The sequence below is a fragment of the Bos indicus genome, chromosome 1, assembly GCF_029378745.1.
Source record: "Bos indicus isolate NIAB-ARS_2022 breed Sahiwal x Tharparkar chromosome 1, NIAB-ARS_B.indTharparkar_mat_pri_1.0, whole genome shotgun sequence".
NCBI lineage: Eukaryota > Metazoa > Chordata > Mammalia > Artiodactyla > Bovidae > Bos > Bos indicus.
The window spans coordinates 74773412-74799755 of NC_091760.1; the positions used below are offsets into that span (position 1 = coordinate 74773412).

The window sequence follows — 26344 nt, forward strand, 5'->3', positions numbered from 1 at the left end:
CCACAGCCTGTCCATGAACTCTGTGGTCACATTCTACCTTGGATACTGGACGACAGAGAGAATTCCAAGCACGGTGGCCTCTGCCTCCTGCAGCCCCAGTCTCCTTGCACTCCTCAGCACTGACCCCAGTCCACCGTGTCTGCCTGTGCCCATGCAATAACTTCTGACACCAATTACCTGGAGTTGGGCCAAACCTCACAGCCTTCATAAGACTGCCTTCACGTTAGAAATCAGCTGTAAGTTTGAGAGTCCCTATGCTACAAACACCTCTGATCTGCTGGTTATTAATGTAAGGGTTCTTAATAGTCCCTCAGAATTCAATCATTCACAGCAACAACTCACAGAACTCAGGAAAGGGCTATTTAGCTTATTACAGCTTTATTATAGCAAAAGGGTACAAAATAGAGCCAACCAAAGGGAAAGACATAAGGGCAGGGTCTGGAAGGATCGCAAACCTGCCATTTCCATTGGCCTCTCCCTCAGGAGTCAGTTTGCCTTACTCTCCTGCACAGTGATGTATGACCATATTCAGAATATTGAAAAAAAACAGAGAGACACTCACCTGAGCTTTAGTGTAGGGAATTTTTACTGAGGTTTCATTAAATAGATATGATTGACTGAACCATTGGCCATAAGGTTGAACACAGACTCCAGCTCTCCTCTTTTCCCCTGAAGGTTGAGTTGATAGCAAGTGGCTCAAAGCCCCCAGCTTTCTAATCACACAGTTGGTATTTTGGGCATGGCCAACTCACACATTCTGATTCATCTCATTAGCACAAACTCTCTTCAGGCCTACTGTGAACAGAAAAGATATTCCTATCAATTAGGAAATTCCAAGAATTTAGAGGATATATTCCAGGAAGTGAAGACAAAGGCCAAACTCCTCACTCCAGGAGTCCAGAAGTGACCTCCCAGGAATCTGAGATGAAGACTAGTCACTTTCTTTATTACACACCCCATGTGTTTCCCAATGGGACTCAAGCTCTTTGGAAGCAGATGAGATGTCCTTATTACCTTTGCATACCTCATAGCCTCTAGCTCTACATCCTTCTGGAAAAATTGATTAGATTAGTAAAGTTAAAGCTTTAGACAGCCATAGAGCTTTAGCTAAATGAGCTGCAAGAGCCTTTGGAGACCATTTAGACATCCCCACACATCTGGAAGCTCCAAAGGGGCTTCCCAGGTGGCACCAGTGGTAAAGAATCTGCCTATCAGGGCAAGAGACATAAGAGACATGGGTTCAGTCCCTGGGTTGGGAAGATCCCCTGGAGGAGGCCATGGCAACCCACTCCAGTATTCTTGCCTGGAGAATCCCATGGACAGAGGAGCCTGGTGGACTACAATCTATATAGGGTTGTAAAGAGTTGGACATGACTAATGCGGCACCCCACTCCAGTACTCTTGCCTGGAAAATCCCATGGACGGAGGAGCCTCGTGGGCTGCAGTCCATGGGGTCGCTAAGAGTCGGACATGACTGAAGCGACTTAGCAGCAACAGCAGCAGCAACGCGACTTAGTATGCATGCATGAGAAAATGAAAGACCAAAGACTGTCTGTGATTACCCCAGAACATGCACTGAGCAAACTAAAGACCCACTGTAAACTTTTATTATCCAATACTGGACCCTCATTCCCCAGTGCCCTGTCCCCACAGGAATGAACATAGCCCTAGGGATATATACCCCTCTTTCTTACATCAAAGAAAGCAGTCATAAGCTATGAAAATGAGAGAAGTGACAGATGTAAAGAACTGAAACATCCTGACCTCTCCAAGCTTCTTTCCTGCTCTGCCCTGAGAAGTAAAGTACATTTCATTTTCATCAGTTTGCTAGAATATGAGACTTCAAAGACAGATGTAATTGTCTTTTTTGTGTTTTTTTTTTTGGTGTGCAGTGTGTGCATAGTCACTCAGTTCTATCCAACTGTTTGTGACCCTATGGGTTATAGCTCGCCATGCTCCTCTGTCCATGCAATTTTCCTGGCAATGATACTGAAGTGGGTTGCCATTTCCTCCTCCAGGGGATCTTCCCGACCCATTGCAGGTGGATGCTTTCTTGCTGAGCCACGGGTGACTGCCCATTGCCAACCTCAAATGTTAAAAAACAAAGACTAAGACCAAAATATATTTTAACACTCCCATCTAAAGGCAATATTTTAAGTTCCTTTTCCTAAGTCTAATGCACTCTAGCAGTCCTTCATTTGCACACTTCTTCAGGAGATAGCAGAACACACCTGTAGCATCTATCCTGGTACACTGAAGTGCTCAAAGAATGTTGGCTGAATGAATAATAGAGTGAACATTTTTTGCTTTTTTAAAAATCTCCCAGCATATGAACATTAGTCCAACTGAATGCTTCCTTGCTCTCTCCAGCTTAATTTTCCACTTCCCCATCATCCTTGAGAGATAACAGTACTCTTATTCAGGTGGGAGGCCATCTTTTATACACCATTCCTGACCAATCTGGTGGTAAAGAAAATATCTGCACCATGCAATATGGTACATGTATTAATTATAGAACTTTTGAATCCATCATTTTCCTTTCTGAAGATGAAACCAAAGCATGGAAGAGGCCAAGGTAGGTAGCACTGGTGTGCAGCTGGGCAATGAACTTACCGAGATGTAAACCCTCAGTGCATGTTTACTGTATCTGAACCCTGATGCGAGACTCAGAATAACATGCATCTCAATCTTTTATTCTCACTAATAAAATTGGACCTAGGAAAAATACATTTGTCTTTCAGTGAGCGCAACACATGCGTACCCGAAATTGGCTCCATACAGACCATCAGGACAGCTTCTCTCCCCTCCTTTGCTGCTGTCAGTAGTTTTGAACACCTGCTTCAACTGCATTGTGCTGGTCTGTGCATTTCTTTTGTTGAAACAGCAGCCCTGGTATTGTGAGGTCTACAGATACAGGTAAAGTTTGGTTCCTTAGTTTTCCTTTCTGAAGGTGGTACAATGAATATCTAATGACTCCGTTCAAATTAGTTTGAAATATATTCAAAAATTTTAATTAGCCAAAGTTGTTTCTGTACTATAAAACCTCAGTGATGGGATAGAACACAGGACAGAGTCAATGGCTAGAGTCCTGGGGTGAGTTATGTGGAGTGGGTGGGAAAAGATCTCCACGTTGGCTCTTGATATATAGATGTAATAGTTACTTGACTGGATGAATATATTCACTCCCTGGTGGTTTGGATGTCATATAAACCAGAAGTTGGCAAACATCTCTAGTAGAGGGCCAGGTAGTAAAAATCTGGGGCCTCGTGGGCTCTGTGGTCTCTGCTGCAACTACTCAACTCTTCAGTTGCAGTGAAAAAGCAGCCAGAGATAACACATAAACAAGTCAGTGTGACAGTGTTCTAATAAAACTTTATTGACAAAACCAGGCGTCGAGTCAGATTTGGCTGATGGGCTTAAGTCAACAGGCCCCTGCTATACAAAACAGATTTGTTTATATTAGTTTCAGTTTTTCAAATGAATGTTAAAATTAAAATATTTGTTGATGGTATCAGTGTTTTGATTTTACTGTAGACTCAGGGCAAGTCTCTTCCCCTCCCAGGGCTTTAATTTCCTTAACTATAAATAAAGCGTAAGATGAGGTGAACTTAGATGCTCAAACTGTTTTTTTCTGACAAAGCCTGCCCGATCTCCAAAAGAGAAGGGCAGAAAGAGCTGATCTTTTTGGAGGAGGGCTTGTACAAATTCCCTTTCACTCTTCTGTCATCCTGAAGGCATTAGAGCCCTAGGGATCAGTGGAGAGATGCGAAACTACAGAATGATGTCTAAGATTGTCATTTAGAACCCAAATTCAGCAATTCAAGTATTACTTAGAGTATAGAGTTCATTTTTCTTTCAAAACCAGATTTTTCCACAAATTGGAGCACACGTATTCAGAGAAGTAGCCTTCTGAATGAATCTAGGAGGCAACCCGGGGTAACCAAAATGGTGATGGATGGGTTGTCCTGCCTTTGTCATTAACTACTCAACTGTCTTATCTACAATGCAAGTTGATTAGATTAGAAATATTTTGGTGTTAAACTCTGTGATTCAGGCCCTCTAGTCTACCTATTCCCTTTGGGCTAGAAAGCTCTGTGACTGTTGATCACTTGCTTCATTAATGTATTCTGCAGGCACCAACTGAATATCTACTGTATGCAAAGCACATCTGGGAGCCTAGGAAGTCTAGGATAAGACTTATGCCTTGCATTTGAATTCACAATTGAAAAATGAATTTTATCTATAAACAGTTGTAATAGTAGCAAAAAGTTTGAAACTAAACAAGAAAGCCGATGAAAACAAATTTCTTTGTGGGTTTGATTACTGAAAAAAATGAAGATTGCAAATGGATCAGTCAACACTGGGAAAGTCCATATCTTAAATATTTTTCTGAGAAAATATGTGGCATCACTATGCTAGGTGCTAAGAATTTGCTACATATTTGAGTAAAACAAACAAGCAAAGGGAAATAAAACCAGAAGTAAAATTTCACATTCAAAGAACTCTCATCCCAAGAATGGAAAATAAAAATATGTGAAGGAATAATTGCAAAACAATGAGCTAAATGCATCACTAGAGAGAAGACTGAAGGGCACTAGTTATGCTCACCACTGAATGTAAAGAGTTTCAGAGAGAAATAGGATGTCTGGACTCAGAGGTGTGCAAAAGGGGAAAAGGAATATTCCCCTATGATTGGAGTATAAGGAGCATGGGAAATCTGGCAAAAGATAAGGCTGGAAAGGTTGACTGAGACCAGTGTTTGAAAGTCTTCTGGGCCTGCCTGAGAAGTTTGAGTTTAATTTGTTAGCAAAACAGAAACACAGACACTCATAAACAGGAGATTGTTCAAATCCTCATGGAGAGGTTTTGGTTATGTAAGGAGAGTGGGTCAGAATAGGCAGATTCCAACTCAGGACCCATGTTAAGAGATTTATATCAGCCCACAAAAGGAAACACACCATGCACACATACATACACATAGAGTTCATATGCTGTGAATTGAAAGGAATTTCATAGGAAATTGTCATCCAAGCCCTTTCAAGACAGATCATTTGTTCTAGATAGGCTTCTGGACAAAGAACAATCTTGACTTCCTCTGTAGTTTATTTCTGCCTTGCCACTGCAAGAGGCGAACAAAATATATCCTGGTAGTTATTTGCTGGAACAGCTTGCAAGGTGAGGTCCCTGGGTCATGATTAGTTAATTTTTTCCTACTGGTGGGATAAAAATACAATGAAAGTTCCATAAATGCTGGTTATTCTTTTCCAGTAAGTGCTTTCTGGACAGCCAGAGTAATTTCTCAACAAATGTGAGTTTGTCAAGAAACAGGACTGGAAATGGAGCATTGGTTCCTGGTTCAGTTTTAAGCTTTGAAAGTACCACACTGTGGCCCATCACCACCATCAACTGTATCACAACAGCATTTATCTTTTCTAAGGGCAAGCCATTTCGAAAACCTATCTACACAAACTGTAAGTGCGAAGTTTTTCTTTTCAAATATGTTTTTTCTACTCTCCCACTATCCCCAGAATTGCAACTTACTGGTGAAGTGATTGGCTGAGAAGGAAACAATTGCAATACTCTAAAATTGAGTACTGAACCATAATTATCACAGGTGGTAAAAAGCCCAAGGGCAGAAACACGTTTATGTGCAGATAAGCATGTGCTGTATTGATTAGTCATGAGTCATGTCCTAATTTGAGTATTATTAATTTATTCATACTTTCTTTTATGTCTCTTAGTAAATATTTGTGGCTTTCTCCATTATAGATCCTATGCATTTATTTTAAAAACAAATCTTCTGCTTTTTGTATTTTTTTATATAGTGATTGACTTTTTCCCATTATATTTTCTAATCAGTGATCACAAATATATGTGAATGATATAGTGCTGGCTGTTTATAATGTTTATTTTCTACTCAGAATCCTTTCTGAAGTTTGCTATTACTCTTTGCTATTTGAGGGTTCTAGAAAGGGAATTACTATCATCTGCAATTAATAATGTTCCACAGGGAATTTCTTGATAGTCCAGTGGTTAGGACTCTGTTCTTCCATTACAGGAGCCACGGGCTCGATCCCTGGTTGGGGAACTAGGATCCCACAAGCCGCATGGCATTACCAATAAAGAAAATAATGTTCTTTCTTCCTTTCCGATAGCTATAATGCTTATTTATATTTTCAGTTTTAGTGTACAATCCAGAATTTCCAGGACAATGTTAAGTACTAGTGGAAGCAGCAGGCAGTTCTACTCCTTCATAAAAATACATCTAGTAATTTTTCACTTGTAAATATGGTTTTGAGTATTGGTTCAAGGTGGGCCACATCATGTGAAGAAAAATACCTTTCTATTTCCAGTAAATCAAGAGTATGTTTTAAAATTATAAAATGGAAGATGTATTTCATCAACTGTCTTCCTTACATCCTGCTCTTCATCCTTCCTACTAGGATGATTATACTTGTTTTCTATTTTGACCTATTGCTAGAACACGTTACATTAATAAACTTATTAAATATTTCCATATTCTTGAACAAATTCTACTTATTTGTGGTGGATTTCACTTTTAGTAAAATGAATCCTACTGTTTTTTAATATTGCTTTTAATATCTATATTTTGTCTGGGATTGGTCTGAAGTATTTTGTGTTAAGAGATTTTTTTAGGTGTTGATATTAAGACTTCAAAATTCTTGGACTTTTCCTTTCCTTTGAAAAATATTTTATGGTTAGAAATAGTCTATTCCTTCACTGTTTATGAGAGCCCAGTAAAATCATCTGGTTCCAAATATTTTCATTAAAAGAATTAATTTTTTGAAAATTTATGTAGGTATCCTCTTTTTAAACTGTTTTTTAAAATTAAAAAAAAATTTACCCATAATTCCATTTCATTGAGATTATTTTGTTTTAGGACAGGGTTTTGATAATTTTAATGCCATCTACAACTTTTCATATCTTCTCATATTAATTATGTTTTGTGCACTGTGTTCATTTATTCTTACCAGAAATGTACTTTTACTGGTTTTCTTTAAATAAGCAGCTCTCAGATTTAATACTTCTGTATGTTTTCTATTTTCTAATTTATTCATTTTTGCTTTTCCCATTTTCCCCCTCTTCTTACTTTCCTTGGAAAATTCTTTAATGTTTGAATTGATTTTACAATCCACATATTTTCTTTTATTCTTATAAAATTAGCAAAAACATCAAGACCAATAATTATAGTTTGGGTTACATTATTTACATTTTCATATGTCTCTTATTATGACTTAATTTCCTCTTTGACCCACTAGTTACAAGAATAGTGGTTTTCAGTTTTCAAGTGGGAAAGGGTTTTGTTTTCATTCTCTTACTACTCTTTTTCTTAATAGCTTCCAAATGGACTTGGTTTCCTTTTTGACTCAACAGATCTTTAGAATTTTGATTTGTATGCGGGGAGATTCTTCCTTTAAATTTAGTTACTAATTTCTAGTTTTATTGTCATGATCAAAGAAAATCTAGCCTGTCATATTTCTGATCTGGAAATTTTACTACAGTTTTGTATATCACATGTCATAAACTCTAATTTCTAATTTTCAAAAAGAGTCATAGATATTAGAGAAGTAAGTCTCATTCTTATTCCTAAATTAAAAATTAATTTATCATATAAAACCAGTTTTAGCAATTATATTATTTACATGCTTTCTGTTGTCATCCCCTCCCCCACCATTTTCTTTTGTATAGCTGTTTTTTCAGAGGTTTTGAGAGCATGCTAAAATCTTGTTTTAATTACAGTTTTTACAAATTTTTTCCTGAATTTCTTATTTTTGTTCAAATTTTTCTTAATTTTGATATAGTATCTGATAATGTCCCTGGCTCCTGTCAAAACAAATCTAGATTCTATTTTTGCAGGTTACTATTTTTTTTATTGTAAATATATTTTACAAGGAGAATATATTACATTGGCTAGTACTTTAATTTGAATAATAGCTGCAAAGTCATTCTAAATATGAGTTAATTAGAGCTGAACTAGTTACATCATAGGGACTTAAATTTTGTGGGTAAATTCAAATCCCTATGTCAAACATAACTGGTAATTTTAAATGAAAAAAGTTTTTTATAAACATATTCTAACAAACATAATCTTATAGTAAATCATACACTCTCAAGGTTACAAGTCAAAAGTTCTCAGAATGGCTGTTAAAATACACAATTCTATTTTAATGTAACAGAAAAGTCTTTACCTTTTTTAACAGTCTTTGACAGATCAACTTTGTGATGATGAGCTATAGAATAAGTACAGATTTAGTTTTTATGGAACAGGTGTGAATATTTCTTAAGCCTCTTCTTGCCTGAGAATAGTCTATAATGGCTTGCCCAGGGCTTGTCTTCCCAAATCACCTGTGCAAACAGAACCCCATTCTTTCCAGTTTCCTCATCATTAATAATTAATTACAGGAGGGCAACATTCACTTCAGTTCTTTATGAAGTTGTCCAATCAAAGCTGAATTAGAGAAGAGAGCCTCACCATTTTGTCTCCCCTCTGCTCATTTGTGCCCTAGCCTGGTCTGCTTTTGGACCCCTAGTCTGAGAGCAGTGTGACGTGCACAGTGCTCAGCCCAGTTTCAGTGAGTACTTCATCAGGATGGACATTGGGGGCATCATCTTCTTCCCAACATCTGGGTCCTTGGGACTTGGAAACACTGAAGGAAATTAAAAATCCACACAGCCACCTCCTAGGGCCTTCTCATCACCAATCTGCTCAGATTGCTTTACTTTAGGAGATGCAGCTCCCTCCTTTCTTCTCTCTGCCTCACACGCCTCTCAAGCAAGCATGGGTATTCTTCTAAGAGGTGTTACATCTAGTTATATATGTAGAGTGAGGCATGGATGAATATGAAGGTGAGTGTAGGTGGTGAGGATTAAACAGAGCTCTTGTGGCTTCAAAATATAGGGCCTGCTGTAGCGGGACAGTTCCTCTGATTTCTGTTTAATATAGATCTATGCAGAGTTGGGAGCCCATAAACCATCAACACTGGAAGAAATGAGGTAGAGAGAATACAAGAGAAAATCTAGCTTGTTTTTAAATGTTGAAGACCGTAAGTATCATATCACAGCAACACTGATTAAATGCTGCTGTTTAGGCCTAAAGGTGCTAATCCCATTGAAAAGCATATATAAAGCACTGTCTACAAAGTGCCTAAAAGCTGATGGCCACAAGAGGGGATGGGGGTGGGGAAATAAGGACAGGGATGTTGGCACTGTGCATCCTGAGAAATTGAGCATCCCAAAGTAAAGCCATCTGGGCAGGCTGGAAAGAAAGAAGCCAGCAGATATGCATGCTAGTTTCTCACTTCCACTTCCAACTGGAGTCCCAGAGAAGCAGATCAAAATCCCTTTCAGGTGCTTATAACATACTGAATATATATATATGAAGACCATGCAAAGCAGAGTGATAAATACCATATGAAATAAAACTTGGTAAGGGAGAATTGGAGAGTCTTTAAAAGAAAGTGGTATTGGAACTGGGCTTTTTAAGAAACACTAGGAACTTGCCAAGACTGGAAGACTACTATCTACACAGGGTGTTTTGTGAACCAAGGCACGAAAGCTAGAAGGCACTGGGTCTCTGTGAGTAGCAGGTTTATGGTTTAGCTTTCCCAGAACTTAAGGAAGAGCAACCAGAGATCAGTTTAGAAAGGCTGATTGAAACCAGACGCAGAAGGCCTTGAACATCAATCATTCAAGACCCTTGTACTCTCTTCTCTAAGCAATGAAGAGTGAGGGGCCACTAAGAAGACTGACTGTGTAAATAATTTATTCATGAACGACTCACTAGACCCGAGGTGATAAAGCATCAGGAACTCTCTGGTGACCATTTACATAAGCTGGTCACTGCAGGGTTTCCCAGCCCCAAGGACTCCTCAGTTGAGGTAACTTCCTCATGGAGTTTACTGGAATATATTTAATTACCAACTCTCTACACTCAGCCTTTCAAGGAAAGATTTTCAAGATATCACCTTTGTCTTGTAAGCATTAGAACACATTTTAAAACATATGAGGATATATCAAAACATCTAAAGATGTATCCAGTATTTGCCCAACAAAGATAATTGATATTGAAACATGTGCCAAATTACAGGAAACATTCCCTCAGCATCTAAAAATAATGTTTGCTGTTTCTTCAGATATATTCTCATTTTTGCTAGCGTCTGCCTTGGGCCTCACAATTTTCCTTCAGTTTTCTGATTTTCAAGATATATACCGCGGAATGGAGGTATGTGGAATCCGTGACTCCTATGTGCAGTGGGGCTGTATTTGCATTGTATTGATAATTTACAAGTCAGTTACACCCATATTCTCTCTGGTCACTGAGAATTGTGAGGCTATTTTCATTTACTAGAAGAGCAAATAACATACTTCTATCTCACACACGCTGGCCTGAGTGTTTTCATATTATTAGTATCATCAGTTGGGTCATTTATTCTGTTTATACCTGGAACACTGTGTTTGGATGTTTTATTTTTCTATGTTATACTAAAACGATGAAATTAATGCATTAATACAATAATTAATCCTCCAACTTTAATTTTTTAATCATATAGTATAAGTCCTTTATAATGTAGTTGTGAAAAGCAAGAAAATGTTGACTGTAAGCCAGTCATATTCTGTCTGTAAGACACTGACAATGGGCGGGGGGGCTTATTTCAAGGGTTAAAATTAAATTTATTAATAAGTTATTGAGCCTATTTTTGGACCTAGCATTGTAGGAAAAATAGAAAGACAAAGATTGGCTCTGGCCCTCTACCTATAGTTTAGTTCCAAAGATGAGCCATACCCAGTAAAGTGATGGAATGGCCACCTGAGGCCGTCCATGCTTAAAGAGAGTGTAAAACAGAGAGAAGTGGGAAGGACATAGGGAGGAGGAGCTCTCCCTGGGGCCTGTGGCTTCCACGGGAGGCGTCATACAGGAGATGCAACTTGATCTGGTCTGGAAGGATAGGTTTGACTTTGCTAAGTAGGAGGTAGGGATATTCCCAACTAGGAGAACAGCCTAAGCACAAGCAGAGAGGGCTGGCCCAATCTCTTTCGTTTTAGAAATGCAAGAGAATGTGGAATGGCCGAGAGGAAAATCCAAAGCAAGATTTGTTTCACAGACCACCTAGAAGGTTAGCTAAGATTGAGCCAGTAAGTTGTGGAGTAGACGTGGATGTAGGAAGGCAGACAATGCTGGTTCAACACTATGCCGAGAGCAATGGGAGTCATTGAAGACATCAGAGCAGGTTTTTCAGTGGAGCACTTAAGACAGATTCGTTAGATGACAGCAGGAATGCTGTGTGTGAGAGAAGACAGGCTGTGGAGAGAGAAGCAGTTAGGATATGAAAACCCAGACCATTCAGTCACTTACAAAGCATTGTGAAGCTTCAGAGTGGGCTTGGCACTAGGGTTACAAAAACGAGTAAGATGTGGTCACTGCTCTCAAATAGCTCAGAAGCTAGGAGGGGAGAGCATCACAGAAGACAATTCCAAAGTGATGTGACAAGTGCCTTCCAGGCCAAGGCATGGAGAAGTGACCTCCCAGATCAGGGCAGTAGCAGGATGCGGGAAAGGGCCAAGGGCTCCACTACCATCTGACCCACTGCCGGATCTCACAGCCCTCTCCAGGCCACCTGCTACCCAGCAAGCCTATTTCACATCCTGGAGAAAGGCTGTTTCCACTTAGAGGAAAAATAACATGTTGTTACTTTAAATAACCTATGAGAACAGGAATAAGAATCAAAGGGGAGCATTTAAACATTATGGAGGGTCTGTGGTTTTAGTCCTAAACGGAGCTCAGCCTCTACATAGTCATCCTACATTTTAGGGTCAAAAAAGGAATTTCATAATTCATCTTTTGCTATGGATGTGTCTATAGGAAGTTGTAGATCTCACACCTATTCAATAAGTGTATTTGGTGGTCAAGGGTACTCTCTAATCCTTAAAAGGAGAGAGACTGAGCCAGTTCAGCTTTCAAGGCATTAGATTTAGGGATGCGAGTATTTATTCAAAAATTATTCACCAAGTATCTATCAAAATAAACTTGAACCTCTGTCTACCTTTTATTTCTTTTACTCATATGTCAATGTTACTGAACGAATGAGCTCCAAGTAGATTTTGCTTTGGGAGCATTAGAAGTAATAACATCATTAGATGCATGATTTAATCTTTCTTGTATTTGAGAAGATAAAAATAGAGAGAGAACACAGGCTCCAAAGCGTCCTGTCTCATGTCTTTGATCCAGGGCACGTTGACTCCATGTTTCTCATCAGGCAGTGGAGGGAGCACTGGGCGAGAGGCAGTCAGACTTTATTTGAATTCTGACTCTGCCATTTATTTCTTGGTATTGAATCCTAGGGCAAGGTATTGACCTTCTCGTCTGTAAAGCTGAGAGAGGAACGTCTACCCTCTAAGCCCAGAGAGTTGTTACAAATATATATAAATTAAATAAGAGAATGTGTGTCAAGTATAAAGTATGCAAAGTATAAAGGTAGTATTTCTTTTTCAACAGTTTGTCCCGACTGTAACATCATGGAGGGTTTCAGTTTTGGTGGCAGCTCTCACCCAGTTCTGTGTGGCCTTCTTTGTAGAGGTAAAGAAGTTTCTGTATGGCTCACTATCTGGGGGGAAGGATAAATAAAGGGCTGACTCTCAACAGATGCTCATTGTTTAGAGCAACCACTTTTATCCCCCAAAAGTAATAATTATTAAGTGTTTGTTAAGTGTTCTCTTTGGGGGAAATGAGAATGATTTAAAATTCTTTGAAGGCTGCATAGAAATGCTCTCGGTATCTGCAGTGTAGGAAGCAAAACATCAAATTAGCTAATTTTGTCTCACATGAAGGCCTTATATTGTACTTTCCCAGAAGTCTTAATAATCTGGTAGAGACTAGATCAAATGACCTTCCAGCTCTAAAATTCAGTGAGACCTTTTAGTGTGAAGAACTGTCTAGGTGGGCTTCCTTAATTAAGAGAGAAGGGAAGCCATTGCTCATTCTAGTCAATTCTTAACCTTGAAGGTCTTCTATAGCATTTCTCCTCTACTCAGTGTCACTAAATGAATTTACCTTCTCAGTGAAAAACTCAGGTACTATTTTTTAAGGGACAGTTTAAAAGAAAAGTTTCATGAAGTTCCTTGAGAAAAGGTATCAGCCAAATTAAGAAAAAATATGTGTATATACAAATATTCCATGGTATACAATGCATGTAAAATTTCTCATACTCTTAAGGAATTCCATTTCTGAGATTTCATTTAAAAAATAACTTAAAAAGACAGAAAATTTTACATGTATGAAGATTTTCATCACAGTATTATCTAGTGATAAAATATTAGAATCAAGTGTTTCAAAAGTAGAGGTGCTATTAAATAGTAATATAGAAATTTGAGTAAATGTTATACAATCATTAAAAATGATTATTGAGAAGATGGTAGCTACAAACTGTATATGACAGAGGAAGTGGAATGCAATATTTGAGCACTTCTATTACTATAAATGCATAAAATTGTGTGTGCTTGTAATCGTACAAAAAAGAGAACCCCCAAAATGGAAAGCAAAGGGCCTCCCTAGTGACTCAGTGGTAAAGAATCTGCCTGCCAATGTAGGAGGCATGGGTTTGACCCCTAGGTTGGGAAGATCCCCTGGAGTAGGAAATAACAACCCACTCCAGTATTCTTGCCTGGGAAATTCCATGGACAGAGGAGACTGGCAGAGCCTACAGTCCATGGGGTTGCAGAACAGTCAGACAGAACTTAGTGACTAAACAACAACAAAAAATGGAAAGCAAAACCCATTTGATTTTTAGAGTTCATTCATTCATTCAGCAAACCATTACTTGATGCCTTCTTTGTATCAGGGAGCGGAGCGAGTAACAGTGATTTTTTTTTTCTTTTCTTGATTTTGAGTACATTATTTTGCTATTTCATTCTAGCAGTAAAATAATTCTAAGTGACTCTCCTGCCAGAATTGAACTAGGAAATCTGTGGAAATGAAAGACTGTAAGCTTTTGGCAGATTTCTATGAACACAAGCTCACTCAGTTCTCAAGGAAATGAACCCAGGAAGCTGCTAGGCTTCATGGGGCTGCAAGAAGTGGCCGATGAGCATAAATAATTAGCACATTTAGAGAAGGTCTGGGGGAACAGGGTAGCAATGAGCAATCTGGCTGCCAGGGAAAATAGGTGATGGTTTGATTGTCTTTTCCACCTGATTTTCCAGGATGCCATCCTTCAAAATCGAGCGCTCTGGCTATGGATCAAGAAAGAATTTGGAATCTATTCTAAAAGTCAGTATAGGATCTGGCAAAGAAAACTGGCAAAAGACCCAACCTGGCCTCCTACAAACAGGACAGATTATTCAGGCGATGGCAGAAATGGATTCTACATCAACCAAGGCTTTGAAAGCTCTGAACAGATTCCAAAAGAAAAACTTAATTTGGGAGGCCAAACCACAGAACAACATTTCTGGACCAGATTGTAATCAGAATTGTTAAATAGCATCCTCCTTTTACCAGAATCTAAAACATTGTAGAGAGGTGATAATAGTCTACCCTTTTATTTTCTTCCTCCATCTGAAGATTCAAAGTGCATTTCTCAGTGCATTGAACCTTGCAACAAAGGAGTTTACATATGTTTATTTTGACCTCATCCTCTATCATTAAGAAAAATAATGCATTTTCTAAAGTATTATTTTTTTTTCTAACAAATTTTATTCACAATGCATAGCATGACTTGCTTCAAATGCACAGCTCTTTATGGTAGTAAAATTAATAGTATGAACATCAATAGAAGAAAGAAAAAAGAGTTTAATTTTGAAAGTTTCACCAATGTATTTGTATCTTTATCTACTGAAATAAAAGAATCTATATATTTAAAAAAGCTTCTCTCAATAACTTGTCACACATTTACTTAATCTTATATTCGCCTGCAAAGAACATCTATGCATATATCTTTTCTCCAGGTCACAGAATTCTTCTTTTTGGTTCTTTATATGGTTTTAATAGAGAAACAAGAATTGAAATTTACCTCAGAAACTTCACCCCTGTTGTTAAATGTGGAAGTGGAGAAAGATGGAGGTGTCTGATAATTGTTTATAACCTTGGCCTGGGCACAGCTAAGCAAACTCTACTCAAATTGGCATCTCCCAAGTATATTGCTTTGGGGCTAGTGAGCTAGAGGTTCCAAATTAGATCACAAAAATAATAAAACTATTAAAATGTAGTTTTCACTCTTAAGAATTATGGTACCTTTATTTGCTTTTTATTACTGACAAAGAAAAATCTCAAGTTCTAACTCTAAAAGTTGGCCCAGACTCATCATTGCTCATCTGAAAAAAAATCAATCCCAGGGAAGGAACCCATAATGTTTTTATCTACAGCATGACAATTCTCAGAATATTAAACAACCTTAAGTTCCATTTCATCTTTTCATAATCTAAATCAATTATTAGATGCACATTAAGGATCACAAGAAAGGGTACATCCTTTACAAATACGTTCTGCACATTATTACCTTTAACATATATCAACCTCACTGTGACCTTGAGAGGATATTTATTCCTAGTGAACATTTTAAACTACCTACTACATTTTCCTTGTAACCATAAATCTAATTTTGCTAATTAAATGGATCTTTAATGGGTCATAGGCAATTAGCTAACCAGTCCCATTCCATGAGTGTCAATTACATGCCTAATACTGTGATATATGGATTCAATCATGTCTTTACAATTATGAGATCTTTAGGATTGGAAAAATGTCTCAACATTTTAGCAATTCATTGCTGTAAATAGCACCATACACTTTGTTACACAGGCCAGCAGCATAAATGCAAATTCCTATGCAAACAAGCATTTTATATTTATATTTTATTTGCTTTTTAACCTTTTCTTGGATACACAGCTCTTGGAGAGTGATAATTTTTTAAATATGTCTAATTTAGTGGATACCAATAAAAGAACAAAACATCAAAAATATTTTTAGCTAAAGATTAAGAAATATGTCAACCTAAAACATACAGCAGCTCAGGTTCCTTGAGCTGACATAGCTCTATTTAGTAATTTGACTTTTAGAATGAGAGGATTCAGTTGATACTCTAGTATATCTAGATAGCATAAAAATATTTTTTAATCTTTTTTCAATAAGTGTTTAGCTTCTCTCAGTTTCTTCTACAATCTATTAGGTGTCTGATAGGTGATACCTTTATTTCACACATCTCTTTGAAGGTGGGGATGGGACAGGATAAATTTGGTCTCTACACTAGACTTTGATTTAATCTAGTCTAATTCACTAAAAATACACTCAGAGAAATGTTTACTAGTCTTGGAAAAAGATGTTCGATAAAAGCACAGTGAACATGGCCACATATAAATGGACAGGCTGAAGCTGCCCGTCACCAAGAGTGGCCGTTTTAGGGGGAAACTGATGACTAACTTTGTGTTCTTACCCTTAAGGCTGAACATTACTAGAGTCCTGAACACTATTTGTGAAAAAATGAATCTATGAATTTAACTTAAAAGTGCATTTGTAACAATTATTCAGTATTGCTAAGATTGTCTTCTGCAGTGGGCATGTCCAGCTATCCAGAAGAAGTTTGATTTAAGGATCCTCAAAATATCCTCTGAGTTGCCAATTCCATTCCCTCTGTCACAGGCAGTGTGGTAATTGCACCACACCCAGGTCTCCTGTTCAAGGCTAAGATTTGTCCTCTGCAGTCATCTTTACTAAAAAGTAAGCATATCCTGCGGGATGTAACACATAAAGCTGTTGCCAGTTCTGCTCAGACTTGACAATACTAGGAAACAGACTGTTTTTTTTTTTTTTAATTTTTTAATGTTACTGTTACTTAAGAGTAGGACATAATAGGAATAAGAAATTGAATTTAGAATAAAAATGAAAGGGTAATTTTGGATCATGCTATCAGATAGAAGACACTATTCCCAGAGGAACAGGGGAGGAAGACAGAGTTTTGGGGTTTATCTGGAAACAGAATTGGTGCCATAAGAAAGGGAAGGGATTAGTCAGGGAACAGGAAGAAAGGTAGGGTCTCTACGGGCCCTGATGGAAGCACATGGCCGTTTCTTGTTATCATTGTTCTTAATCCTACAATTAGATTGTACAGATTTTCTGGCCCAGGAGTAAAATCAAATCAGTTTACTATGTCAAAGACTTTGAGGCAGCTGTTTTGTTACCTTTATCTACCAAAGTTTTGTTTCCCTCCCTGCACCACAACACCCCATATTTACTTAAACATTTCCTTTATTTAATGTCATGCTTTTGGCCATGATACAATAAAGATGTCACTGACTAGCAATGTGGTTTGGAGGGTAATGTTATAATATCTGATATAATCCCAGGATAGAGAGACTGTCATCCATTTTTCCCCATCTGCTACCAAACAAGAATTCCATTGGAAAGGTATTAAAAAGTTGTTTGCTTCATCCAACACATAATCAATAAAATGCAAGAATAAAATCATGAGTCTCTCCCTGATTGAAAAAGTAAAAGTGTTAGTCAGTCATGTCCAACTCTTTGGGACCCCATGGACTGTATAGCCCACCAGGTTCCTCCATCCATGGAATTCTCCAGGCAAAAATACTGAAGTAGGTAGCCATTCCGTTCTCCAGGGGATCTTCCCAACCCAGGGATCGAACCCAACTTTCCTGTATTGCAGGAAGCTGCTTTACAGTCTGAGCCACACTCCTTGAACCTCTAGTAAAAGCCATAAAAAGTAATATAGGATATTGTTTTCTAAATATGGCACCTTAAACCTATGTTTAATGATGTCTTTACCCATCACTTCATGGGAAATAGATGGGTAAACACTGGAAACAGTGGCAGACTTTATTTTGGGGGGCTCCAAAATCACTGCAGATGGTGACTGCAGCCATGAAATTAAAAGACACTTACTCCTTGGAAGGAAAGTTATGACCAACCTAGATAGCATATTCAAAAGCAGAGACATTACTTTGCCAACAAAGGTCCATCTAGTCAAGGCTATGGTTTTTCCAGTGATCATGTATGGATGTGAAAGTTGGACTGTGAAGAAAGCTGAGCGCCGAAGAATTGATGCTTTGGAAGTGTGGTGTTCAAAAGACTCTTGAGAGTCCCTTGGACTGCAAGGAGATCCAACCAGTCCATTCTAAAGGAGATCAGCCCTGGGTGTTCTTTGGAAGGAATGATGCTAAAGCTGAAACTCCAGTACTTTGGCCACCTCATACAAAGAGTTGATTCATTGGAAAAGACTCTGATGCTGGGAGGGATGGGGGCAGGAGGAGAAGGGGACGACAGTGGATGAGATAGCTGGATGGCATCACCAACTCGATGGACGTGAGTTTGGGTGAACCCCGGGAGTTGGTGATGGACAGGGAGGCCTGGTGTGCTGGGATTCATGGGGTCGCAAAGAGTCGGACACGACTGAGCGACTGAACTGAACTGAACTGAACTTAGGTTTAAAGGGTGAAACTCTTCAAATACTTCAAAATCCAAAGGGAACAATGGAACTTGGTAGAAGCAACAGCCCATTTCTACTTGTCACATACTCCTAACAAAGGAGTTGCTGCCAGGGAAATCACTGGATCCGAGACACTGGAGCCAAGAGCTCCTTCTCCCATTCACCTCCTGCTCACACCTACACAGGGTCAAGGAGATGAGTATCCACTCTCAGATAGTTTATTAATAAAAGATTCTTAAGCTACCTGACCAAATGCTTTATTTCAAATTTCTTCTCTCACCAGAAAAGGCATATGAATTTTGATACCAATCTAAATAATTAAGGATTTTTAACATTTTTTCCGGTCACATATAAAAGGTTCTTCATCCCTCTGGCAAAATAGTTACCCTCAGGGGAAAGAAAAACAATATTTATAGAAGAAAAAGGATAAATGATGATGTGATATTAAGATCTGCCACTGGTTCATTCAAAAGGCCACTGCTTCTTGTTCAAGTTACCACATGAATCTATACTACTAAGGAAGAAAAATTTCCATGGCTCAATGATGAGATAATGCCAGTAAGCAATTTATTAAAGAGTCTGTCATCCATCACTGGAAATTTGGAACAATAATGATGCATTGAAAATAAGTATTCATCCCAGGTTACTTTTCCTCCTCACAAATTCCTTCAGCTCCAATATCTCTTCAGTAAATTAATAGAATTTTGGTCTTAGTCTTTTTGGAAACAAGCCCAGGAAGGAGAAGGCACCAGCAGCAGCTGTCACAAACCCAATGGTACTTATCGCTCGGCTGGCCTATAAGGAAAAAGGAATCAAAAACACATCTTATTCTAAAAGCATCTTAGTGTCCTAAACCTCAGCTTTAGCTTGTTTCCTAAATCAGAGACTCATTTTAATGTACAATGGATGAACTTAAAGGTGAATGCAAAATTAAAATTTTGTACGAAGATGAAATAAATTTATAATTATGACAAAGATATAAATACACATAGGTTATTTTTATAGCCTCTGACAGTTTATAAACTTATTATGCCACAATTCCTAATAATCATCATGGTACACCTGGACAGTATAGCATTACTGTTTTATACTATTTGAGAAGTTAAAAGTGATTTGCCCAAGGGAGGCAGTAGCACCAGGGCATTTAGATATAGTTTAGTCCTGAATCATGTGTCCTCCCCCTATACATCCCCCGCTCCCAAGCACATACTCATTTGGCTGGGTCTATACCAAGGTGAATAGTGTGTGCATATATGTGTGTGCATTGGTCGAGGGAGTGTAGACAAGAAAGCAGAGTACTCACTCAAGAAGTCTATTAAAAAGATGACAGCATTTGGATGGATGTGTGTGTGCATGTGTGTGTGTGTTCCCTGACTTAAAGCTGTTAGGAAGATAATTCAGGAATGTGATCTGAGGTAAATACCATACACTCTTACTTGGTAGATACACTTTATATTCCAATAAACAAACTTCAAGATAAGTCACTACTAATGTTAACTATTATGGCAAAAATTAATTTCTCATGTAGACAAACAAAAATAAATCACTCTCAAGTTCAATTGTCCATAAAGGAGTTCAGACATTTATAGCTTTAAGGATATTAATCATCATCATGATGAGGGAACTGATGAATATTCATGGTTGCATGGCACTCAACTAATATTACCTTCCATCTGCAAGGGTTTGAGTGCAATTTTATGACCCAAAGGTCACATTCAGATACTTCAGTGTCATCAGGTATTTGGAAAACAAGAGTTGTTTTCTAAGAGTTAAGAGTCAGGCTTTCAAATAAAGCTAAATATTTTTCCTAAACGACTCTGGGGACCAGCCCAAATGCTGAAAAACCTGACCCAGGTAACACTGGAGCGTGCCCTCTGTCTAACCCATAGCCCTCCACCACTGAGCCTGCCACCCCCATAGGCAACATAATGCTCCCTCCCTAACTGAGGCTTCCCTGTGGGGAACAGGCAGCAAGGGCTCTGGCTAGGAAAGCAGCACAAAGAGTATTCACTTCATTACACCACCCTGTGGTCTGTAGGGACATGGCCTATAATTATAATCTCTGCTCTGCCACCATCCCTAGTTGCCAGGGAGAATGACATTGGCAAACAATGGAAAAATCCTATTTTAGTTTACAACTCTTAATTTTATGTATTTGGTTGGTTGGCTATTTTATTTGTAATTCTTAATTAGTTGCTACCTAAATTGTTTCCAAGCAGAATTCACTGTAGCAGAGAACTACCCATATAGGACACAGGGAGCAAAAATGGGGTGGGAGATACAAGATACCTGGCAGAATTCCAAAAGGGGGCAGAATCAATAATCAGACAGGGATCAAGGATTACAAACCAAGCCCAAACCTCATGCAATTCCAGGCAGATGCTGAGATCCCAAGGAGTCTGACACAGGAAAAGTGGCAGGCAGTGAAAAAACTGGAAGGTGTAATTGGTGTCTGTAAACAGAGGTGTCCAATGGCAGCAGGGGACAGCCCTGGGAAAACCTGCAGGATCCTGGGGGGAGGGGGACAGCTAGATGCAGTCCTAACTCACTGGATGTCTTTCAGCCACTAGAAACAGAACACGTGAGAGAAATCTCTACATCTAAGAGACCTGGGGAGAGGACAGACAACTCAGTCCTAAATCAAAATTCCCTGAGACTGCACAGGCAAGATAAAATTATAATAAACCACTTCCAGTGTGCAGTTCCCCAAATTCCAAACATTTATTTATTTCAAGTTGCATTCTAAATGGAAAAATCCCACATAATTTGGACAATCCCTTAGAGTTATGTGTAACAGGATCGATCTGCAAGATTAAAAAAATCCCAGGATGTCTATGGTGAGCCAGCATGAACAAGAACTTTTTGTGACTCATTTAGAATTATCAGATCACCAAATCCTATCCTACACACTTTGTCCTATACAGGGCTTTCAGGTGTGTGTGTGGGATGGGGGGCAGGCATGATTCTGAGGATCTATACATGCCCAGTGAAATGTTAGCTACAGCTGAAGCAGCTGGGTCCGGGTATCAGTGAAGCTGGGTCACAGACAACTACAGTGGTTATCAAAAATCTCTCTTCCCCCAAGACTCTAAGGCTACAGTGCTGCAATGAAGCACAGTCAGGTGTACTGCGTGTCAGCTCGCACAGGCACACTCAAGGGTGCTGCCATAGTGCACAAAGACAGGTGTACTTAGTAACTTGTTTAGACTCACAGTGAGAAATGTTGATTTTAGGAATTTATAAAAATAAAGACAAGCCACAGGCTGGAAGAAAACATTTGCAAAAGTCGTATTTGATGAAGGACTGTTTTCCAAAATATGCTAAGAACTCTTCAAAATATGAAAACAAGTAAGCAACCCAATTAAAAATGGGCAAAAGAGTTTGAGACACATCACCAAATATGATATGCAGATAGCAAATAATATATGAAAAGATGGTCAACATCATACATATTTAAGGAATTGCAAGTTAAAACAATGGTGATATCACTATGTACCTATCAGAATGGCTGACCTCCAAAACACGGACAACGCCAAATGCTAAAGAAGATGTGGAGCAACAGGAACTCTCATTCATTACCGGGAATTCAAAATAGTACAGCCACTTTGGAAGCTAGCTTGGCAGTTGTTTTTTCTTTTAACAAAACTAAACATACTCTTACCATATGATCTGGTGATCATAATTCTTGGTGTTTATCCAAATGAGTCAAAAATTTACATCCACAAAAAAGCTGCACACAAATGTTTCTAGCAACTTTATTCATAATCACCACAACTTGGAAGCAATCAAGATATCCTTCAGTAGGTTAGTGGATAAATACACTGTAATGCATCCAGAAAATGGAATATTATTCAGTGATAAACAGAAATGAGCAATCAAACCATCTAATGAAAAGACATGGAAGAATTTTAAGTGCATTTTGCTTTGTATGATTTCAACTATATGACATTCTGGGAAAGATAAAACACACGGCAGTAAAAAAAAAAATTAGTGATTATCAGAGGTTTATGGAGAGTGAGGAATGAATGACAGGCAGAGTATAGAGATTTTCAGGGCTGGGAAACTATCCTGTATGATATTGTAATGATGGATACATGTATTATATATTTGTCAAAACCCACAGAAGGTACAACGCAGAGTGAACCCTAACATTAACTATTCGAGGAGAGGAAAATTCTTTTCTTTACCCATCTTAAGTTCTCAGCTGAGGCTCTGTAATAAAAGACAAATTAACAAGAGGAAAATGAACAGCAGTTGATTAACATGCACGTCTCATACACTCATGGTAGAAATTCAGGGAAGAAGTAACTCAAAGACGTGGCTTAGAATTCAGACTTATAGAGCATCTTCACCAAAGAAAAATAAATTTGTAGAGAAGTGAAGGAAAAGTGGTTCCTCTTCCAAGGGCGACAACCTGTGGGAAGGTAGGAAACTAATGGTATACAGAAGCCTGTGAGTAGTTTGTTAAGTAGATTCCTCTAGTGCCCTCTCCAGGCTGCTAAGGGTCTTACATTAAACATGGGTTGTCCCGGGTGATTACCTTTTGTCCTTCCTGGTAGAGTGGGGAGGCAGGATACCTTTGAAAGTTTCTGTCCTACTTTTAGAAAAATAGGGGGAGGGCAGCGAGCTTTATTTCCTTCTGCTCCTACTCAATTGCTTCTCCATTGCTCAAAATAATCCTTATGCCAAAGTAACATATTTGGGGTGGTATGCTCTGGTTTCCTTCAGTATGAACTCTGGTTGATAATGATGTATCAATGTTGGCTCATCTTATATAACAAATAATCCACAGTGCTATGGGATGCTAACAGTGGGGAAGGATATGTGTGTGTGTGTCGGGGTGGAGGGTACAGAATATGTGGGAATTCTGTATATACTTCCAGCTCAGTGTTGCTGTGAACTTGAAACTCTAAAAAGCAAAGTCCATTAATTTTTTTAAAAAATACAGAAAAGTACAAAGAAGAAAAGGATAGGGCCCACAATCCTTCCACCTTTCTAATCTTTTTATCATTTACCGTTTTTTGTTTAACTGGGAAATAGATAGGGAAACAGTGGAAACAGTGAGAGACTTTATTGTGGGGGGGGGGGCTCCAAAATCACTGCAGATGGATACATCTAAAATATCAGATGCCTTTTTACCAACAATAAATCCACCAAATTCACATTTTCTTATAAATACATGCAAAATTAGTGAAAGACACTTTTGTATAGCAAAGACCCTGCTTAATTTCCTTCTGATTAATAATTTTGGATGGCATGTGCAAACCATACTGCTCATTGAACAGTAGATTTATTTCCTGTAGACTTGTTTTTCTATAAAAATATATTTATGTGTTCACAGGAAAAAAGTTGGTATGTGTGGAGTGACTTTTTGACGTATCATTAGATTATAGGTTTGTTTATGAAGTTAGAAGGCATCTTAGCTTTTATCATTTTCAAATTTTTCTTCATACAAAAGAACACCCTGTGACAGAGATAAGGTAACTGAGATCATCATTAGCACTTTAAAGTCGAGACAGTTTGAAGCTCTTCCATATTCATGGAAGAGATGAGCTAAAGAGAGAACAATAATGAGAAATGGTGGTGTGTTTTTCTAAGCATTTAAGACATAATTGCCAACTGAAACCCTAAAAATGTTTACATGTCATTAAGGTTTGCTTCTTGTAACAATTTTAAATTGATTATGAAGGGATTGGGTTTGTAATCTGCGGTAGTATGTATCCTAGTTCCCATAGTGAAGTAAGTAGGGTTGTGCCAAAGCTTACTTTGTTTATATGTTAAATTGTTGGATTACATCATCAAAGCAGATAAAAGATACGGAGAACTGGTTTACCTGATTTTCTTTTGGCTAGAATTAATATTCATAGTAGAACCTTATTAAAATGTGTTTGCATTGTAGGTGGTGTTTGTATTATGCTTATGAATATGTATGGTTTAAAAATATTTTCAGTATACAAGAAATTCAACTTTCCCAATAAACGTTCAACTTCACGTACTCTAAAAAAAAAAAAAAAAAAAATCACTGCAGATGGTAATTGCAGCCATGAAATTAAAAGACTCTTACTCCTTGGAAGGAAAGTTATGACCAACCTAGACAGCATACTAAAAAGCAGAGACATTACTTTGCCAACAAAGGTCCGTCTAGTCAAGGCTATGGTTTTTCCAGTAGTCACATATGGATGTGAGAGTTGGACTATAAAAAGGGCTGAGCAATGAAGAATTGATGCTTTTGAACTGTGGTGTTGGAGAAGACTCTTGAGAGTCCCTTGGACTGCAAAGAGATCCAACCAGTCCATCCTAAAGGAGATCAGTCCTGGGTGTTCTTTGGAAGGACTGATGTTGAAGCTGAAACTCCAATACTTTCGCCACCTGATGGGAAGAACTGACTCATTTGAAAAGATCCTGATGCTGGGAAAGATTGAGGGCAGGAGGAGAAGGGGACGACAGAAGATGAGATGGTTGGATGGTATCACCGACTCGATGGACATGGGTTTGGGTGAACTCCGGGAGTTGGTGATCGACAGGGAGGCCTAGCGTGCTGCAGTTCATGGGGTCGCAAAGAGTCAGACACGACTGAACGACTGAACTGAACTGAACTGAACTGGAAATACACAGCCATTTCCCAAGGAAACTGTTCTATGCTCAAGATCCTTGAGCCTTAAAGGGACCCCAGAAACAAATCTAACATTAGCTATTATTAGTACTATTATTGATAGTAATAACAAATAATTCAAATGCTGCAGTTTCTGTTAGATCAACAGAATATTACTAAAGCGTATCAACAAAGACCTATAAAATTGCTAAAATAAAAAGTAATATCGATGGAAGTATACCTTTTATTGGGATGAATAATATTTAATAGAACATGCTGCTGCTGCTGCTAATAGAACATGCTAAGAGACTTTAAAAATCTCTTACAATCTATGAAACAACTTTGTTTGACAGATTAGGAAACTGATAAACATGTCCAAAGTTATCCAGGTTAGAAGTGGTGAAGATGGGGTTCTAGCTCAGATCAGCAGAATTCCAAAGCTCAGATGTGTCTTTAAGGCTGTTACTACACCCATCAGAAGCTGCTAGAGAAGAGTTCTTCTAGTTCTTGAAAAATAGTTACTTTTTCATGGGTCTTATTTGGGTATGAAAGGTGAAAAGAAGATAGACTACAAGTACGAGTCTGAGCAAAAAGAGACCTGTAATATCTTTTGATTTAGCCACATTTTTAAAAATTGCTGATTGAGTACTGTTGATAACTTTATCATTAACAACTTTATTTCCTAGCTATACACTACTTTTCAATGCAAAAATGAGCAGATATTTATGTCTGTTATCTTCTATGTTTTGGCTCAGAAACAATTTATTGCTACATGTGTATAGTTCATTATAGTAATGTATTTCCTAGTAAAAATGAATTTCCAATTAAATTATTTCTTAATAAAAACAAATGTATCCTTTCATTATGTTCTATTTTCCATTCTTCCAAGCTTTCATGAGCAGAGTTATAATTTCAATCCTTAGAATAGACATTTATACAACAGATCCACCATTTCAAGATACTAGGAGCCTTTATATATTAATTTTAATAAATCTTTGGGTTAAAACATCAATGATGCAACTGAATTGCTGGGAAGGTAAGTAGGGAAAGGGCAACTGAATCAAGCTCGCTTTCAGTGAGGAATCTGCTACACTACTGAACAGTGGTGGTAAATACCAAAACTATAAGCTACTTTAAAAATAAAGTCAATTAATCCACTAAAAAATCATCCAAAAGCTCAATGAATCAAAAGTGAAAGTGAAGTCACTCAGTCGTGTCTAACTCTTTGCGACCCCATGGACTGTAACCTACTAGGCTCCTCTGTCCATGGGATTTTCCAGGCAAGAATACTGGAGTGGGTTGC

The 26344-nt window shown here is 38.1% G+C and overlaps 2 protein-coding genes across 20 annotated transcripts in view; one reads left to right on the forward strand and one right to left on the reverse strand.

Moving 5' to 3' along the window:
* The window catches only part of ATP13A5 (ATPase 13A5), a 121747-nt gene extending 106913 nt beyond the window's left edge, over window positions 1-14834 (forward strand). For 2 of the 3 annotated variants that reach the window (XM_019957951.2, XM_019957957.2), the window contains exons 26-30: window positions 2742-2916; window positions 5269-5471; window positions 10155-10243; window positions 12515-12595; window positions 14218-14834. In XM_019957951.2, the coding sequence (XP_019813510.2) occupies window positions 2742-2916; window positions 5269-5471; window positions 10155-10243; window positions 12515-12595; window positions 14218-14478 (809 nt within the window). In that variant the 3' untranslated portion in view covers window positions 14479-14834. The remainder of the gene's footprint in view (window positions 1-2741; window positions 2917-5268; window positions 5472-10154; window positions 10244-12514; window positions 12596-14217) is intronic. The other variant, XM_019957963.2, reaches the window with a different exon arrangement.
* Window positions 773-26344, reverse strand: part of PLAAT1 (phospholipase A and acyltransferase 1) — a 41125-nt gene continuing 15553 nt past the window's right edge. For 13 of the 17 annotated variants that reach the window (XM_019958036.2, XM_019958046.2, XM_070789851.1 and 10 more), the window contains one exon: window positions 18995-19244. In XM_019958036.2, the coding sequence (XP_019813595.1) occupies window positions 19143-19244 (102 nt within the window). In that variant the 3' untranslated portion in view covers window positions 18995-19142. Of the gene's footprint in view, window positions 796-18994; window positions 19245-22110; window positions 22864-26344 lie in introns of those variants that run through there. The other 4 variants (XR_011566713.1, XM_070789909.1, XM_070789898.1 and 1 more) reach the window with 4 other exon arrangements.